Source organism: Mus caroli, unplaced genomic scaffold (genome assembly GCF_978045245.1).
Source record: "Mus caroli unplaced genomic scaffold, Mus_caroli_1 scaffold_9, whole genome shotgun sequence".
Classification (NCBI taxonomy): domain Eukaryota; kingdom Metazoa; phylum Chordata; class Mammalia; order Rodentia; family Muridae; genus Mus; species Mus caroli.
In genome coordinates this window covers 92,328,000-92,349,087 of record NW_028227264.1, presented here as the reverse complement: position 1 = coordinate 92,349,087, position 21,088 = coordinate 92,328,000, and the positions used below count along the sequence as shown (strand labels likewise).

General features: G+C 40.5%; 1 protein-coding gene across 1 annotated transcript in view; it reads left to right on the top strand.

The window, feature by feature from the left end:
* The window catches only part of Cfap54 (cilia and flagella associated protein 54), a 284,591-nt gene that overhangs the window by 218,092 nt on the left and 45,411 nt on the right, over positions 1-21,088 (top strand). Inside the window, exons 62-64 of the mRNA XM_021174289.3 lie at positions 9,692-9,865; positions 12,661-12,881; positions 19,338-19,505. Coding sequence (XP_021029948.1) covers positions 9,692-9,865; positions 12,661-12,881; positions 19,338-19,505 — 563 coding nt within the window. The remainder of the gene's footprint in view (positions 1-9,691; positions 9,866-12,660; positions 12,882-19,337; positions 19,506-21,088) is intronic.

Here is a 21,088-nt window from a genome sequence, read left to right as displayed (position 1 = left end):
TTCTTCTTCTTCTTCTTCTTCTTCTTCTTCTTCTTCTTCTTCTTCTTCTTCGCCTCCGCCTCCTCCTCCTCCATCTCCCCCTCCTCCTCTTTCTGCTGCTGCCTTTCTCCTTCTCCTTCTCCTCCTCCTCCTCTTCTCCTTCTTCTCATCCTCCTTTTCCTCCTTCCTCCTACTCTTCCTCCTTTTTCTTCTGAGATGGAGTATTATACGTCTAAGGATGACTGTGGTTCTTGACACTTCTGCCTCCACCCCCAGGTGCAGGAGTCATGGGTGTGCCATAGCATTCAGCAAGTATTCTTTATTGATTTTCATCTTAGAGGTAAAATGAACAAAGGTTATGAATACAGACAAGAGTGTAATAGTTGTTGATTTTGACAACAGAAATTTTGGAAGGGGGCAAAGGGGCAGGTGCTGTTAGGTTATGAAGTAAGACATCCAGAGATATTATCCATATTTAGTATTATAGGGCTTTTAGAACATCATGGGTATATGGTAGCATAAAGGGACCAGACATAGGAGGACCAGACATAGGAGGGTCAGACATAAGCGGACTGGACATAGGAGGACCAGATGTGGCTATGTACCTGTTACAGTTTTGAAGGATAGAAGAGTGGCCTCTGAGTTAATGTCACAGAAAGCTAATCAATCCATTCTTTTTTAAAGATTTATTTAATTATTTTATGTATATGAGTAAACTGTAGCTGTACAGATGGTTGTGAGCCTTCATGTGGTTCTTGGGAATTGAATTTTAGGACCTCTGCTCATTCCAGTTAACCCCATTCACTCTGGTCAGCCCCTCTCACTTCAGTCAACTCCATTCATTTAGTCCCTGCTCACTCTGCTCCAAATATTTATTTATTATTATACATAAGTACACTGTAGCTGACTTCAGACACTCCAAGAGAGGGCATCAGATCGCGTTACGGGTGGCTGTGAGCCACCATGTGGTTGCTAGGATTTGAACTCAGGAACTTTGGATGAGCAGCCAGTGCTCTTACGTGCTGAACCATCTTGACAGCCCCTAATCAATCCATTCTTGAATACTGACAATTTATGGCAAGTACTATAAGAAAATTATTTTAAGAGCTGGAACTAACCACTAAAAGAAGTAAAGTACAAATGGTTGAGAATACTTGCCTCTGGGGAGAGGAAGTGTTATTTTTGATCATATACATGCATGAGTAGTGAAAATAAGCAGCTTGTTGAAAGATAACATGTTGTCAAATTGGATTACTTCCATGAATGCAAATGCACTTCAAACTTAGGAAATCTATTAACACCAATCACTACATTAGTAGATAAAAATAATCATCATCTCAAACAGGCACACAAAAAATTTTCAGTAAAATTAAACAATCATCCACGACTCCAAAACTGAGTTAAAGGAAATTTCTTTCATTTAAACCAATTCTAAGGGGTTGGAGACATGGCTCAGGAATTAAGTGTGTGCACTGCTCTTGTAGGGGACCTGGTGCCCACATTGGGCCACTCACAGCCAGCTGTAACTCTAGTTCCAGGGCATTTGACACAGTATTCTGGCCACCGGCAGGCATCTACATCCATGTACACACACACACACACACACACACACACACACACACACACACACACGCACACACACAGGCACACACAATTGAACATAAAATAAAATGATAGAGTTTTGAGTGGAAAAACCCCTCTTAGCACTTACATTATATGTTTGAATGCTAAACTCTTGTCTTTATAAGCATAAGTGAAATGCTCATCATGACTTCAAAATTGTCCTGGATATTCTATGTGGCATGATAATATGCAGAAAAGAAATAATATTAATGACTTATCATTAGCCATGGACGATTCTCACATGTAGGACCCCAAGCTAGGGACAGGAAGGTGCATCTAGCGGAGCTGCTGTACACAAGATGTCGTTTCTTACCTACAAATGTCTTCTATGTCCTTATGTCCTTAGCAATCAGGAAAATATACATTAAAACTGCTTTGAGGCTTCATCTAATCCCAGAGAGAATGGTAAGGTCAAGAAAGCAACTGGAAACAAATGGTGTCCAGGATATGGGAGAGAGGGTCACTCTAACTCCCTGGAGAAGGGCAACATGCTGCAGCCACAGGAGATCAGTGTAGAGAATTGTTTAAAAGCAGGAAGTATGTCTTCCAAATGAGCCAGGCACATCCCCAGATATCTTACTGCAGGGATATTTGCTTGGACACTTTGACTGCCACTTTATTCAAAAACGCTAGGGAATGGAAAATGGATATAGACACAAAGGGATTTTCATCATCTGTATAGAAAAATGAAGCCTGCAGGTAAATAGATGGAACTGGAAACTGTTATATGAGTGAGGTAAGCCAGAGCCAGGAAGACAGCATATATAATTAAGGGTAACTGCAGAAGCCAGGAAAGCAGAAAGAACAATGGAGAAGCTCCAGAGAATGAGTTCCAGAAAGGGGAATAGTGGAACATGGGTGCAATAAAATGAGGAAGAGTAAAAATGGGGTGGGGTAGTTCATTAGAGTTGGGGATGGAGAGTAACAGAGAAAGAGTTAAAAGGAGATAAATAACACTAAAAATGTTTGAAAAGGCTATAGGAAAACATTATTTTATAAGCTTATTTAAAAGTACGGTGTGTATGTGTGTGTGCATCTATCTAATACACAAATTTGTAATATGTACACATATACACATACATACATACATACATACATACATGCATACATATGTATCTTAAATAAAGTTGTACCATAAAGAAGCTTTAGTATATCTATAGAGGACCCCAGTTCTAGGCAAGAGGAAAAGACAAAAAAAAAAGGCTTCCTTTGAATTGTTAGTCAAGGAGAGGTCCAACGTGCACCTCCAAAACATAGGCTATTGCTATTGCCTCCCAGAACTTGAAGACAATGTCCTATTGCTTAATAGCCTGGTGTTGACCTGAGAGGCTCTCTGTGAAGATTAGCTCCCATAGTATTGGAAAGTGCTTTGCAAACTGCCAAAGGAAAAAGGTTATCAGCAGTCCCACCCAGCTATAAAAGCCCATGGACCACAACAATTTGCCTGTCAGAATATCACCAATGACGTAATAGTAGCACTTAAATCTTTGTAGTAACTAACAGTTGTTTAATTGGATTTAAGACCTGTTCCATAGAAGGATGCTGTAAACCCAAGAGAGAACCTGTGGCTGGAGGGGAGGTCATAGACCCCAGAGGAAAATCTAAAGTTTCCTAATTTAATACAGCTTCCAGTTGTATTCTAAATATGTTATACCCACAAGTAAGTGTGAGTCACAACCATCCTCAAAGACTCCTTTTGCAGTGGAAAGAAGATATACAGAAATCTACAACTGGCCAAAAGGTGGTCAGTGGGTGACTGGCCCTGGTTGGAATACCTATAGCATATTCCCTACGCTTAAGGCTCAGGTAACATAGTGAAAGAGGGAAAGAAAAGGTTTGATGCCGGCTGCAAGATAGGATTTCTTAGACACAATGGAAGCTAAATCTATGAAATCTCTTCTTAAGGGCTGCTGTAAAATTACCATGCCAGTTGACACACCAATGTAGATGGAGAAAACATTCACAAAGGTCCCCTCCCTATATGAAGAGCTCCAAGCAATCAGTGGTTGCTGAGTGGGGGAAGAATTAGTTTTCTGTAGAGACAAGCCTCTCAGCCCATAGGTTATCCAATCCTAAATTGTCATTCCAAATACCTTTATATACAAAAGGCTAACACTGATTGGAGTCAATAAAAAGATTGTGTGTATATGTGTGTACAGGAAATTCAATACTCTTTTCTGGCTTCCCTGCATACAAGACATTCACAAGGTAATATACTTCTCCCTCCAACTCCTCCATGTTCCCTTCACAATAGCCACAAATAGTATAAGATATCTTGGGGTAACTCTAACCAAACAAGTGAAAGACATGTATGACAGTAACTTCAAGTTTCTCAAGAAAGAAATCAAAGAAGATCTCAGAAAATGGAGACATCTCCCATGCTTGTGGTTTGGCAGAATTAACATAGTAAAAATGTCCATTCTACCAAAGGCAATCTATAGGTTCAATGCAATCCCCATCAAAATGCAAACACAATTCTTCAAAGACATGGAAAGAGCAATTCTCAAATTCATCTGGAAAGGCAAAAAACCCAGAATAGCAAAAATAATTCTTAACAATAGAAGAACAGCTGGTAGAATCACCATCCCTGACCTCAAACTTTACTACAAAGCAATAGTGATAGAAACTGCATGGTATTGGTACAGAGACAGACATGTTGCTCAATGGCATAGAATTGAAAACCCAGAAATAAAACCACACACTAGGGTCACTAATCTTTGACAAAGATACCAAAAATATGCAATGGAAAAAAGAAAGCATCTTCAATAAATGATGCTGATCTAACTGGCTATCTGTATATAGAAGAATGAAAATAGACCCATATTTGCCAACTTTAATAACACACTTAAAGAAATACAGGAGAACACTGCTAAACAGGTAGAAGACATTAAAGAGGAAGCACAAAAATCCCTTAAAGAATTGCAGGAGAACACTGCTAAAGAGTTACAAATCCTTAAAGAAAAACAGGATAACATAATCAAACAGGTAGAAGTCCTTAATGAAAAACAGGAAAACACATCCAAACAGATGATGGAAATGAACAAAACCATACTAGACCTAAAAAGGGAAGTAGACACAATAAAGAAAACCCAAAATGAGGCAACACTGGAGATAGAAACCCTAGGAAAGAAATCTGGAACCATAGATACGAGCATCAGCAACAGAATACAAGAGATGGAAGAGAGAATCTCAGGTGCAGAAGATTCCATAGAGAACATCGGCACAACAATCAAGGAAAATGTAAAATGCAAAAAGATCCTAACTCAAAACAGCCAACTTGTATAAAGCTCAAGTCCAAGTGGATCAAAGACCTCAACATAAAACCAGATACACTGAATCTAATAGAAGAGAAAGTGGGAAAGAGCCTTTAAGCCATTGGCACAGGAGGAATGCTCTAAGATGAACAATTGATAAAAGGGACCTCATGAAACTGGAAAGCTTCTGTAAGGCAGAGGACATACTCAATAAGATAAACCGGCAACCTACAGATTGGGAAAAAAAATCTTCACTAACCCCACATCCAATAGAGGGCTAATATCCAAAAATATATAAAGAACCCAAGAAGCTAAACACCAAAAAAACCAACCAAAAAAAGATGGGGTATATAACTAAAACAAGAATTCACAACTGAGGAATCTCAAATGGCTGGGAAGCACCTAAAGAAATGTTCAAAGTTCTTAGTGGTCAGAGAAATGCAAATCAAAACGACCCTGAGATTCTAACTTACACCAGTCAGAATGGCAAAGATCAAAACCTCAGGTGACAACACATGTTGGAGAAGACGTGGAGAAAGAGGAACACTCCTCCATTGCTGGTGGGATTGCAAACTGGTACAACCACTCTGGAAATCAATCTGGAGCTTCCTCAGAAAATTGGAAAGAGATCTACCTGAAGATCCAGCTATGACACTATTGGAAATATACCCAAAAGATGCCCTATGGGAATATACCTACTCTGCCACATGGGTACATGTTCCACTGTGTTCATAGCAGCCTTATTTGTGATAGCCAGAAGCTGGAAATAACCTAGATGTCCCACGACAGAGGAATGAATACAGAAAATGTGGTTCACTTACACAATAGAATACTACTCAGCTATTAAGAACAAGGACATCTTGACTTTTGTAGGCAAATGGATGGAACTAGAAAATACCATCCAGAGTGAGGTAACTCAGACCACAAAGGACATGCATGGTATGTACTCACTAATAAGTGGATATTAGATCCCCCCCCCAAAAAAGTACAGAATACCCAAGATACAGTCCACAGAAGTCAAAAAGCTCAAGAAGCTGAAGTGCCCAAGTGAGGACGCCCCAGTCTCACTTGGGAGAGAGAAGAAAGCAATCACAAGTGGGGAGGGAGGGAGGGAGGGACCTGAGAGGGAAAGTGGATGGGGTGGGGGAAGAGGGAGGAAAGGGGAACCTGATCTATTGTTGGGTGGGGGAAAACGACTGAAGTCCTGAGGGCCAGCAGAAAGAATGTAGACAGAACCTCAGGTAATAGGAGGTTGGGGGGACCACCCCCCACAATGTACCAGAGACCTGGGAGGTGAGAGACACCCAGGACTCAAAGGGAGGGACCTGAGATGAAATGCCCGACAGTGGGGAGAGTGAACTTGTAGAGCCCACCTCCAGTGGGAAGACAGGACATCAAGTGAGGGATGGGGTTGCTATCCTACAGTCACAACTCTGACCCATAATTCTTCCCATCTGAAAGAATCGCAGGGATGAAAATGAGGAAAAGAAGGTCCAGTGACAGGCCCAAAGTTGGATCCAGCTCAAGGAGAGGTCCCAAGACCTGACACTGAGGCTATGGAGCGCTCACAAAAAGGGATTTATCACGACTGCCTTCCGAAAGACCCAACAAGCAGCTGAAAGAGTCAGATACAGATATTTGCACCCAAATAATGGACAGAAGCAGCTGACCTCTGCTGTTGAATTAGGGAAGGCTGAAAGAAGCTGAGGAGAAGGGCAACCCTGTAGGAGGACCAGCAGTTTCAATTAATCTGGACCCCTGAGGTCTCTCAAACATTGGACCACCAAACAGACAGTATACACCAGCTGATATGAGGCCCCCAAGACACATTCAGAAGAGGACTTCTGGGTCTGTGTTCATTCAGAGATGATGCACCTAACCCTCAAGAGACTGAGGGACTCAGGGAGTTTAGAGGTCAGGTGGGGTGGTTGTGGGGACATCCACGTGGAAACAGGGTGTGGTGGGGAGGAGGTGTGGGATATGGAACAGTTGGAGGGTGGATGGGGGGGCACATGGGGAATGGAATATGGAGTATAAAAAATAAAAGTAAAATAAATTTTAAAATGATTTTATTTCTATAGACTTCCAAAGATAGTACCTTTAAAAGGTTAAATTACTAGTGATTAACAAACATTATAAATAAGGAACACATCAAAATGTATTGACAAATACAGGAGAGAGCGTGCAATCTGTATGACTGTCAGGGGCACACTTCTGCAAGTCTTTTAAGGATGATGTGTAAATTTAATGAAGCTTTTGTAACAATTTTAAAAAGTTGCATCTTGGTGATAGGTGATAAACTGTTAAAATTTATAGAAAAGAGCAAAGCAAGATTCTTTTAAAAAATACAAGAAAATAAACTACTAAATCTAATTCCCAGTAAATGTGTACACTGAAGTATTAAATAATATATGCTCAGATATTCATGGCAGTCTTGTTTTAGACAGCAAAATAAGAACAAATCAAAATACAGGGGCTGGGGAGGTGGATCCATGCTTAAAAGCACCCACATGGTAGCTCACATCCATCTGTAACCTCAGATACAGGGAATTCAATACTCACTTCTGGCTTCCTTGCGTACAAGGCATTCACAAGGTAACGGACTACATGCAAAGTGACACTCATAACATAAAAATAATTCTTTAAGAACTAAAAATATAATCAGAAAAACTCACGTGCCTATCAACAACAGATCAGATAAACAAATTGCACTGTATTTAGTCGATAGCACACTAGAAAGCTATGTAAAGAATCAGTGAACTACACCTATACACATCTTGGATAAAATTTAAAAGTAGAATTCTTAGTGCAAAAAGATTGTAAACACACGTAAATTTTCTCCAAACAGAGTTTCCAAAAGATTATAAAGAATGCGGTGACAGTCATGTGATTCCTAGTACTAAAGTTTGATTAATGGTGGCTGGTGGCTTCAGACAGAGCCAGGGAAATGGTTTTAAGGAAGGGTTATTTACAAGGTGGCACGGGGGCAGTATTTTGTTTTCTTAGGTAGGTGGTAAATGTTAGACAGCTAGACAGCCAATCAGAGAAGCGTCATTCCCTGGTAACAATAAGTACATGGAAACTCAATTTATTAGTCAAGAAAACATGCCTAGACCATTACCCACAGAAGACCCTCTCTCATCTCAATGTCTTTCATCCCCCCAGAGACAATTGCTGTTCCCTGATCAAATATCAAATGTAAATGTTTATACATAACCCTAGAAGGGATTGTACTGCATGCCGTTGAATTTACACAGTGGCACCACATGATTCTTCTCTCATGTCGAATCTGCACCTTAGCTGATGGCTCATTTGCAGCATCTATTAGCGCACTCGCAGTGCGCAGACAAGCACGAGGCACAGAGATTGTCAAGCTCTCCCACTAGCAAGCATCACTACTGAGACAAGGACAGAGCCTCCACACTACACTTCCTCCCTTAAGGAGGGATCTATTTATTCTGCTTTCCTTCAACAATGTCAAAGAAACACAGTTTCCTGTTTCATAGTTTCCTTTTTCTATTGCAAAACTACCGGGCACATCGTTGCACAAGACTCCATGCGCACACATGGATATCTTCATTTTCCATTTTGTTAGATCCTGCTGTATCCTCTTGTGGGCTGTTGCACCTCTGAGTAAGTGTGTGCATGCTCTATTTTCTTTAAGATGTCACTAATGCTCATTACAGTGAGATACCACTGTGTCATTTCCCAAGGGATGGAAGAGAATATTTCATCTTGAACCTGCATTGCCCTGATTGTTAGCGGTGCTAAAATTTTTCATCGTTTAGGCCTACCAGTTTGTTGTTGACATACTTTGCATACCTCTCCTATGAACTGCTTGTTGAAATTGGGCTATTTGACTTTTTAAAAATTGTTTTGTACAAAGGTTTCATATGTGCTACATAAAAAAAGCAGAGCTGTGGCTATAGCTCACGGGCAGAGCACTTGCTTAGCAGGCACAAGGCCTTACGTTCAGTTCACAGAACCATAAATAAAAACAAACAAACAATTTGGGGGCTGGAGAGATGCCTTAGCCATCAGGAGCATTTGTTGCTCTTGCAGAGAACCTGGGTTCAGTTTCCAGCACCCACATGGTGGCTCAGAACCATTCGAAACTCCAGTCCAGTGGGTCTGACTTCTTCTTTTGGTCCTTGTGTGTATCAGGCATGTGCATGGTACTCAGACATACATGGTACTCAGACATACATGGTACTCAGACATACATGGTACACACAAATACATGGTACCCATACATACATGGTACACATATACACATGGTACACATACATACATACATGGTACCTATACATAAGTGGTACCTATACATACATAGTACACATACATACATGGTACCCATACATACATGGCACCCATACATACATGGTACACATACACACATGGTACACATACATACATGGTACCTATACTTAGATGGTACACATACATACATGGTACTTATACTTACATGGTACACATACATACATGGTACCTATACATACATGGTACACATATATACATGGTACACATACATACATGGTACACATATATACATGGTACACATACATACATATATACATAATGCAGGTAAATCACTCATACACATAAAATAAAAATAAATATTTTAAAAAGCAGCAACAATATGTGTGCTAAATATCTCACCAGAGTCTTTTTGTTTTAACACTTTGTTTGGTACCTTTGTGATACACATCTTTTTCTTAAATTGAACATTTGCTCATGTAACAGTCTTTCTCCCCCTCAGACTCTATGCATAGATTTAGTTCAGGAAAAGGACTGCATTGTGTCATATTATTATTGTTTGTTTGTTTTGCTTTCAGAAAACTACCAAGTTGTTTTCCAGACTTCTAGCTCACTTACGTGCGAAAATGATGATGTGTATGACTGTATAGATGGGAGAAAGAGGAACCTCTCCAAAGTGGATGTTACGTGGATCCTTCTCATTCGCTACTATATTCACCTACAAAGAATCAACAACATGAGCAAGCTGCTAGGTGTGTCTTGATGTGTTAAGAAAGAATATTATTTTCCTTTTCTTACTCAGATCACATTTCTAACTTACAGAGTTACATACACACACACACACATACACACACATATACATATATATGTTATATACCTATAAATTATAGTTGTATATATATGTTATCTAAAGTTATATATATATATCTTATAGAGTTTTATATATGCCATTTATATTATATATATAACTAACATAGTTATATATATAATTTATAGAGTTATATATAATTTATAGAGTTTATATATATACATATATATATCTTATAGCTGTATATGTGTGTGTTTCTAATGTATAGAATCATTTTGACATCTGAGTGAAGGGTTATCAAAAGATGGGAGTTTCAGGGACTTGGACCTGAAGTACAGGAACCTTGGATTGGAATAATATTGCCGTGTAATTGGTGTCTGTAGAAATTCCATACATCTTATGCCATATATTTAAAAACATCACAAAAGAAAGTTATCTGGTGGAGTCCCAAGATTTCCAAAGTGGTCCATAGAGCAAAACAGGTAAAAAACAAGGGACACCCGAGCAGCAGCTTTACAAAATAACTAAGACAGGATTTGGAGCTGGCGCACGCACGCCTTTAATCCCAGCACTTGGGAGGCAGAGGCAGGCGAATTTCTGAGTTCGAGACCAGCCTGGTCTACAAAGTGAGTTCTAGGACAGCCAGGGCTACACAGAGAAACCCTGTCTTGAAAAACAAAAACAAAAGATAGGATTTGGCTTTAGGCTTTGTGTTCAGTTATCTAGGAATTGTGTGAAAGAGATGGAATGCATGACTTGGAATAGGATATTTAATTCTAATTTTAAACAACACCACCTGTCTTTTTGGGTTTTTATTGCTGTGATAAAACGCTAAGACCAAAAGGAAAGGGTTTGTTTCAGCTTAAAAATCTCGGATCACACTTCATTGTCGAAGTATGCCAGGGCAGGATCCTGAATGCAGGAGCTGATGCAGAGGTCATAGAAGATGGCTATCTGCTGGCTTGCTCCTCATGGTTTGTAGCTTTTTGATAGCACCCAGGAGGACCACCTGCTGAGGAGGGCATCACCCACAAGGAGCTTGTTCCACCGCCCCCATACCTGTCATCAATTAAGAAAATGCCACACAGGCTGTGGCCAGTTGAGAAGGGTCATTTTCTCAATTGAGGGTCCCTCTACCCAAATAACTTGTGTCAAGTTGACATGAAAGCTAGACAGCACACCATGAAAAGAGTATCTAGAAAAACTGGTCAAGTCTGTTTACATCAGTCTTTTCCATCATTATTTGGACAGTGTTAGTATTTTCTTATGACTCATTGGTGCCCTTGAAGTCAGCAATCTAGTAACGCTCGTGAATGCAGTCAAGAAAGACTGGTCCACATCCATTGTCCAGTGATGGAGAAGCCAGCAGAGCCACCAAGCTGAGTCACAGAATGGCTGAGTACAGTTAGTGAGGGGATAAGCAACCAGCGCTTATTGTGCAGTGATGGGCACTCATTCAAAGAGGAACAATATGGACTTGAGCCTGAAAAGCCAGCCCTGTGGTTGTCCTGGCACCACAGCTTGCCTCTGAGTGTAGTGGCTGGCATTTCTCCACAGAAGTATTCATCTTTCTGCTTTTATGCTCTGGGCTTTCTTAGGGTTTTGTCCAGTTTGTAAACTTGGGGTGCCAATCCTCCCCACATCCAGCAGTGACCGTAGCCAATACGGTAACAGACAATAGAGGAGCTTTCCAGTTCCTGCATTAATTGAGACTGTCCTCCATGGTTTTAGTTCTTTGTTTTGTTTTCTTTTGTTTTATAATGGTAGTAGAAATTTATAACTGTTGCCATTTTTCTCTTAACCTCCCTAACTCTCAAATAATTGAGACAGGACTATTAGATTTATTTAACATCTTTAAGGTACAACAACTGAACAGTACTAAACCATTTGAATATTCTATGCTGATCTGGTTACCTCCTAGCCAAAATCCCAGAGATACTTGCATTTCAGTACTGATCTCTCTGCTCTAGGTGTTTCTTCATGGTGTCTCCTGGACCCTCTCCTTGTAGCAAATCTCCTCTTCCTCTCTTTTCCTCCCCCTCCTCTGGCTGGGAGGAAGTCCAGCCCTATTCTTCCCACTGCTCAGTCATTGGTTGGTCAGCTTCTTTATTGACCTATCAGAGAATAATTGGGGAGCAATGCTTATACAACAATGAGACGGGAGATTTCAGAAGAAGGACTGCAACCAGATGTAGGGGCATGGAAATCAGCATTTGAATAATACAAGGAAAATCTATGTACAGTGCACAATGGCATTACGATTACAGTTGTTGTTGATGTTGTTTTTTTTAGAAGCTCTCAGCAGGACTGATCCTTTGTTAACTGTGGGCCTGGACCTGTCCTATTCATTATGCTCCCTCCTAACTCTCCCTTTCTCCTGGCCATACTTTTCCTAACCACCCACAAAGGTCTTTGAGATCCCTTGTCAGAAGAATGCCAATACATCCAAATCTCCACTACAGGGTATGTTTTATTGGGACCCAAAATAAGACAGGTAGAACGAATAGATGGTACAGTTAACATTTACAACTAGAAACAATATCCTTATGAGCCTCTGAGATTTCCCTTGAAGTCAGTGGCAATCAGCAACCCATTAATATATCAAACTCACAGAGCAAGGTGGTGGCGGGACTATGGTGGCTATAGTTAGTGTGCCACAGCAGGCAGTAAATGAATACCAAGACTGAGACCATTCTGTCATTCACAGAAGCCTAAATAATGATCTTCCTGTTTCTCAAGCATCTGCAACTCCAGTCTCAGGGATTTCTTTGCCTGATGACACACTTCTCACATCCCTGTACAACTCTGAATTGATTTTGCGCCAAAAAGAAATGCATCTTTTCCTGAAACGATTCTTACAGCTCTACTCTTCTTCGTGCATTGATGGGTTTCCAAGGGAACTTCTTCAAGGTTTGGAAAACACTTCACTAGAGAAAGTTCTGTTCGAAGCATCAGGCAAGGTAAGCTTCTAAAACATTGATCTCTGTGAATTATCTTAGATCCCCCTCCTATTGCAGGAAGGAGCATGCCAGCCTCCAAGTGGCTCAGAGATTTCTTGTTTATCCAGAGTTCCTAGCAGGCTTATTTTCGTAGAACCACATAGGGAGGCAAACCAAGTCACCTGGAGTTTCAGGATGATTCCTATTTCAAGTCTTTCTTGTCATTCCCACCGACCTTTGAAATGTCTCAGACTTGTCTATCTTCTGATAGGATCAGTATCTTTCAGGAAGCCATTTTGCTAAGAGCTGATGCAAATTCCAGTGTCATCGCTTTGTCATAACCTAGTCTGAGTCTTTCTAAATCCACACTCAAGTTCTTTATATTTATACTGATTTTAAATGTGTAAAGGATTTGTTGTACTTTTCACAAATGTTAATATGACTAGATTAAAGAAGGAAAACCTTTAGATGAATTAAGAGTTAAAGAACTTTTTATTTGGGAAAGTTCTATTAAAGTCAATGGATTTTTTTTTATAAAATATGTAATATGAAAACTAGAGATTCCCATTGACAAGGCATAAAATGAATAACAATGAAATTGTAAGAATTATTACACCATGGTCTGGAGTAATAGGGGTATTTAACCAAGGCACTGAAATGAAGAAGTTTGGTTAGACTAAACAAGTCCTTTCAAATTTTTCAAAAGAAGAGATGTGAATGGCCAATAAATGCATCCTTGATGTGCTTAACATCCTTAGCCACCAGGGGAGTGCAAACTAAAAGTACTTTGGGATTCCATCTCACTCTAATGGAGTGAGCTTCTAAAGTTTCCTTAAAGGAAGCAAATGGTCACAAATGCTTGTTGGGCCATGTAGGGCCATATAGGGAAAGAGTAACCTTTTGTCTACTCTCAGTGAAAGAGTAAAACAGAGCCAAACTACTGTGTAAATCATATGGATGATTCTAACAAAACTAAAATACAACTTCCACGTGACCTACCTATTCCTATCCAATGTATATACCCCAAGGGCTCTATATCCCATTACAGCAAGACATCCAAATTCATTGCTTCTCTTTCCATGTTAGGAATGAAGTAGGGTCTGCCCACATTCGTATCAGCCAATGGATGGATAAGGTATAGACACAGTAGAATTTTATTTAGCTGTAAAGAAGAATGCATGTGTGGATTACTAGGAAAATAAATGGTGCTGGAAAAATGCTGTATTAAGTAAGGTAATCAAGGCTCAGAAAGAAGAATGCTGTTTCCTCATTTACATGTGGATCTTGGCCTCTAATGGTAAATATGGGTATGTACATGGATGCAGACATAGGTTAAGTCCAGGGCACTAGAGAGGAGCCCGTGGCACAGTGGGGAATAAAGAGGCTTTAAGAGGAGGGTGGAAAATAGAATGCATGAAGTGGAAATGGGAATCCTGGGGGAGCAAGAATGTGGCAGAGAAAGGGGAGTGGGGAAATGGAGAGGGCGAATATGGGAGAAGTTAACCAAATTGACATGTATATGCATACTGTAAGAAGTCTGATACTTCATTGGCAGTTTTTTAAAATTAAAAAATAAAATTATGCTCTAACAAGCAAAAGTAATTCAAAAGGGAAAAACATGTCTATCTTAGCTTTGCTGTTGGTATTGTGTAGCATTGACAGGCAAAGGAGAAAAGGGAATTATGGAACAGACACAGTCAAGTAAGGGACCACGTGACTGAAAGAGTGGGAGGGAAGATGTGGCTGTAAAAGACACAACTTAAGAAAAAATAGGACACACTAAAGCAGCACCATGACCCTTTAGAGGTAGAAGGCAGAGGGCTGTGGGAAGCCTGAGATCCTGAGAGCTCAGAGACATCATCAGACAATGTAAGGGGACCAAAAGAAGGAACATCTCGTAGAGGAGGCTGGCACATTTGTGCTTTATGGATGTAAAGGCTGAGGTTCCAGAGAACTCAAGGGAATGTAGAATCCATGAGCTTCTGGCATGTTTATTAAATGAATAAATCATTTCACTTGCACAGATTCTTTCAAAATTAGAAAAAAAGAAAGATTGTCATTTATTCTGAATTAACTCTGCCTTTGAACCTCACCTTTTAGCTCATTGATGTTTACAGGATAGGCTTCTGTGCACTAGCCTTGTCTGTGCTTCTGTGGTCAATGTTGCCAGGGAAATGATCAGAAACCAGGGCTTGTCCCAGAACTGGGACTTACACATCTTATCCTATGAGGATGGAACACCTCTGTGCTGGGAGATAATGGTAAAATCTTTAAGGAATATGTGGGGAACAATTTCTGCCTTTTTATTCTAAATAGTTGGTCAGGTTTGTGTGTGTGTGTGTGTGTGTGTGTGTGTGTGTGTGTGTGTGTGTGTGTGTGTGTGTGTGTGAATGTATGTTGTTGTTTTGTTGTTTTGTTTTCTGTTGTTGTTGCTTTAAAAATGAACTGCCACTTTAGAAGTGATAGATCACATGTGGTGGTGCATTCTTGTAATCCCCAAATTCAGGAGGCTGAGACAGAGGAATGTAAACTGCAGTCTAGCCTGGACTATCTGGTGAGATACTGTTATGTTACAGTATAAATTACATACTATATATTAACATAAATCATTTAAATGATAAAACAAAGAAAGACTCATTAAGGAACTTAGAAGAACTCTGTTAAAAAACCAAGCATGTTGGCTCATGTCTAGAGTACCAGTACTCAGAGGCTGAGGCAGGAGGATCATGAATCTCCCATCTTCCTGGGCTTTCTGGTGAAACCTCTTGGGCTGCACAATGAATCCTCACCTCTACACTAGCAACAACTAGTGCCAAATGTTGGAATCACATGGGAAGTGTTTCAAAGGATTTCCCATCTTTCCAGAAATTAGAGAACTGTGGCCTTCCTAATACTTTCCACCCATTCCCTAGAGTGAGCTCGAGCTCATCAAGAAGGGTAAGAGTAAAGGTTAGGAGGAACATTGCTCACTTCTATGAATCATAACATTAATACTGTAGAGCATGGCTTCCTATGCATTGACAAGGGGCTGTATATGTTGTGAATTTCCTTGTCCTTCACTTAGTATTGCAAGGCATCAGACCTCTTCATGGGGTTCCTTAGAATCTCACCTGAAGAAACAAAGAATGTTCAACCAACAAATAGTTCACTTGCAAGAGAAGCAAAAATATGTATGTCCCAAATATTTCCCCCAATTCCATCAATCTCATAACTTTCTCCCAAAAGAGGAATGAGAGGGATGGGTAGACCAGTAAGATCTCCCACAGCTATGCATAGCATGGGAGAAAGCTCTATAGATTCTGATTCACTTCTCAGGAACTGAAACTCTCCTGTGGATTACTACATATGTCCCAGACACCTTGGGTTTTGTTTTTGTCTTGTTTTTTTTTTTTTTCTGATTGTTGTTTGTTTATTTATTTATTTACTTTGATCAGTGCCTTGTTTTAAGCCAGCCTGATGTGGAACTTACTCTGTAGCTCAGGCTCAGCTCAAACTCACAAGAGTCTTCTCTCAGTTTGCTAAGTGATAGTATTGTAGGCTTTAGCTATCCTACTTGGTTCCATTGGCTCTGGAAGTAGAGGGCAAGGGGACTGAACTTGAAGGCTGAGAACAGTGTCTTCAGAGTTCTACTCTTGAGGACACTGAATAAGACCTTAGCAGCTAATGTGACTGCCTGGAGTCTGTTTTGAACGCTGACCCAATTGTTCTGGTCTGAAGGGCCACCCAGGACTCTCATGACCTAATTCTGAGGTTGGAGTTCCACAGGTAGGACTTTGAATGTGATCCCCACCCGTCTTCTGTTTCTCCTGGCAGTGGTGTTATGGTGGATTGTGTTTTGCCTGTTATACTCTTGCTTTTATATAATTAGTGTAACACTATCCCAGGATAATCAGCTCTGAGATCACTGTTGCTTGCCTGACAGGTGCAAGGTACCTAATCATGTGTTTGCTTCATGGGGGTAGATAACTAAGGAGCATGAAGCCTTTGGGGGACTTTTTTTTTGGCTATAATCTCCAAGCTTGGCTGATTTTTATAATAACATTTTTGAGCCTTTAATCACTCAGGAGTCCACTTCAATCAAACTGTTTCCATACATTGATACTTCAGCCTGTGTTCCCCCCCCCTCCCCCACATACACACCAAGAAGTAGGTGCCTTTCCATGACAATCATTGCTCCATGTTGTGTTATGTTAAATCTATTGCAGCTTTGCAATGGAAAACAAAGGCCCCAAGCAAATCACATTAGAAATCCCAAATAGGGAATGATTAAAATCAGGCACAGTGCTGAGTTATGCAGGCTTCTGGATGGAATGCCTATGCAGCCTGTGCAGCCCCCAAGTACTTGATGAATTGGAATGATTCGGTTTGGGTAGGATGGTAGGTCTGTTATCCCATTTCTTTTTAAAGAATTAAGAAAACATAAAAAGTACTTGATGCATAGTTCACCATTTATCTAGAGAATTGATCTCACCAGCAACTAGGTACTATAATTTTTTGAAGATAATGGAAAATGCATATTTTCTTAGTGACTAAGTGTGTATGTTCAGGTACGCGTGTGTGTGTGTGTGTGTGTGTGTGTGTGTGTGTGTGTGTATGTGTTGCTTATAAGTATGCTGCATGTATAGGCCAGAGGACGACTGCAGATGTGATTCTCTGGGAGCTACTCACCTTGATTTTAAACACAGGATCTCTCACTGGCCTGGCACTTACTTCCGGGGACCTGTCTCCCCTCCAGGACTGACCCTATGAGCACATCCAACTGTGCTCGGCTTCTTTGCATGGGCTCTTGAGGATTAAACTTCATGCTTGAGAGGCAAGCCCTGATGACTGAACCACCACACCGGTTGGATGTTGGTGTCTGTTGCACTTAATAAAACATTGTTCTAAAGATCACCGTTGTGTGGAACTGAAAGGCAACTGATTTTCACGTTCCTATACTGACCCAGTTATGAATATGAATTATGTGTCAGGACCTAGGAAATAATACCTATTGTCAGAATACCAATCATTAGAATACTTACTATAAGAATAATTAATAGTTGTCAGAGCTCAGGAGAGCTCCTCATACGTGACATTCGATTTTGGCCAGGTGGTGATGGCCAGGCAGAGCTCCGTGAGTTTCAGGGACAGCCTGATCCACAGAGATAGAGTTCTAGGACAGCCAGAGTTAAGAAGAGAAGCCCTGTCTCAAAAAAAAAAAAAAAAAAAAAAGAAAGAAAAAAAAAAGAAAAGAAAAAGAAACTCAATTTTTTAAAAGCAATTCTTTACCCAGTCATGAAGTGCTGAATTTGAAATCACTCTTCATTATACAGAGTTGTTTGTTTTTGCACCAATACTGTTTTGTTTTAATTTTTTGATAGTTTCTAGATCATTTGAGAAAGTTTCCTATTCAGTATTACCTTTCAGTCAAAAACATCTTTTCTCCTTTTCTCAGGTGACAGATTAAAAGGTCTGTCTTTCCCATTTCTGCTTGTATTTCAAAGGCTTGGACTCACAGTCAGTCTGAATAAGCTCAGGCCTAATGGGAGGGGCAGAGGCATCCATCGCTTCCTTTAGGTGGTGATGTCTTCCCTTGGTCATCAACCCCCGGGAAGCTTTGGATGTCAACAGGGAGACAGGAGCAGGGACACTGCTTCCCAAAGACTGTACTGTGATCTCGAAAGCAAGAGGAGGTTAACTTTGAAAATCATTTTCCACCCACTCGTGGCTGTTTTCAGAGTCGGAGTACTATGTCTGTATTTGCTCTCTCCCTGGCCGACCAGTTGTTTTGTAGCCCATCATTGTCTTCTTCTGTCCCCTCGGTTACCTCAACAACTCTTGAAACAGTGGATGCGTTTTTGTTTTGTTTTGTTTTGTTTTGTTTTTACATTTGTGTTCCTGGCCCAGTGACCGAGTTCCCAGAGAGAAGCTAGACCTAGATCCCATTGAGGAGTTGGACTTACAAACCAGCCATGTGCATTTAAAGAAGGAAGGAAGGAAGGAAGGAAGGAAGGAAGGAAGGAAGGAAGGAAGGAAGGAAGGAAGGAAGGAAGGGGAGAATTGGACTTCAGGGGGAAAAAAAGTGTCTTATTTTGCAGATGTTGCCACCACTAAATCAAGTCCATAAGAGTTACAAACACACTCTTCAAGTAGCATGTGCTAACCAATGGTGCCCCCGGACCTTTCCTCACCAGTGTGTAAAGTAGAAACTTGGTAGTAGGTATTCCTTAGCAGTAAGTTTCAGGGTATTTCCAGTCTGGAAGTTTTACTAAAGTAAAAGACATCTGTTGAGTTCGTGGAGTTTTAAAGCATCGTTTATTATATGAGAATTTATTCTATGGTAATCTAGGAGTAGCTTGAAGGTCTACTGTCATAAAATAAGCTGAGACAACTCCCAGAATTTTTTTTTAATGCAGCCAGTTAATTTGCTTTAAATATTGAACGAGCTCATTATCAGCAACTACACTGACGAGGTTTCTCTTTGTTACTGTTCCCTAGGTTCACCGGGACAGCTCCCTGCAGTCTGACTTATCTGGAAAGCTCACCGTCTGCCCATCTTACACAGAAATCTCATCAGAAATGGCGGTTCAAGCTTTAAACAAAGAACTTTGCTTTCAGTGGTATATTCCTCCCCTGGACAAACCTCTAAAGGATTCTGAACCTATGGTATGTGCTGGCTGATAAGAGTTAAATATCCCACCCAGAGATAAGGCTTAGAATGCTTTCACTGAAGCAGCAGAGGGGACCCTTAATGACCAAGATTGAGTAGTGATTCAGATTCTAGGGGAGTCTTGAATATGAGTCGATTTGAAGAGTGGAACAGTTGGTCAATATAACCTCTTACAGAGAAACCTTCCAGCCTACGATGCCTCTGATGCTTTCTTTCTCTAAGAGCCTCGGGCACTTTCCCATACAGTGCTAGCCTAAGGGGTTTTTCTTGTCTGGTGTTTTCATTTGCTCTTTGTCTTCTTCATTGGTCTCCTTTCTCACTCTTCAGTACACGAGCTTTGTCCCCTCCAGCAGTGCCCCTGGTAGCTTCTGCACCTCCTTGACTCACGTGACCCCTGTCAAATCAGAAACCTCCTAGGCCCACCATTTTTTCCCCTCCATCCTCCCTCTTCTTATACCAGGCTAATTATATAGCTTCCCTATTCAGACAAAAAGAGAGATTTGCCATATCACTTCCCAGATATACGTGATGCTGTGTATTTCCTTTTAACAGTAAGCCAACTTTTGTTATTGAACAGGTGATTGGGTCCAGGATTTTCCAAAGATGCCAAAATCCATGGATGCTCCAGTCTCTTCCCCAAAATGACATATTTACATATGACCTACATCCCAGTGTGCACTCTCAGTCATTTCTGCTTTGGGTATATCATCCAACACAATGAAGACTTGTGCATAGTGGCTATTCTGTGATATGTAGGGAGTAGCAAAACCGAATTTCCGTGTGTTCAGCAGACACAACAAAAAATATTTTCTGTCTGTAATTGGTTGAATCTATGAATGTGGAGCCCATGACTATGGAGGTCTGTCCACACCATTGGTTCCCTCCTTTCCTAGTCAAATCCTTGCCAGATTTTCGACTGAACTTTTAAAATAGTACATCTACTACATCCTTCTGGGACATTTACTATAGTAATTTTCAAATAAGTTGGACAGTCAATACAATTAGGCATGATTAGCACTGTCTGTCTGTGTGTGTATGTACATTGCATTTACATGAACAGAGACCAAAACATGGCACCAAGTGTCTTCCTCTTCTGATGCTGGCTAGTGAACTCTTTAATCTACCTGTAGCCACGCCTCTAATGTTGTGGCTCCAGGAACAAGCAGCCATGCCAGGATTTTATGTGTATGCTAGGTGTTTACACAAGGACCCTCACTTTCCTTCCTAAACAAGACACATGCTAAAGAAAGCAAACATTGTCTATAAGTAAAAAAGGTTCTGTGAAAATTTTGTTTCATGATATATGTTGTTAAAGACAAATTGAATGGATGGGTTGATCATCAGGTATCAGAATGTACTTACTTGCAGGAAAGCCGACAAGAAGGATAAAAGATGGAGAGTTGGGAAGGTTTTATAGTTGGGGAACAAATTAAGTAATAGTCTTTTCAAATCAAGTGTGTGTTCATGTCACAAGATTGTAAAATCTCTATGTCATGTCAGTTACTGGGAGGGCAGATGGGTGCAGGATGATCTGGATGTCCTTGTGTTGATGGCAGATGGCAGAAACCATTCTCTGGGA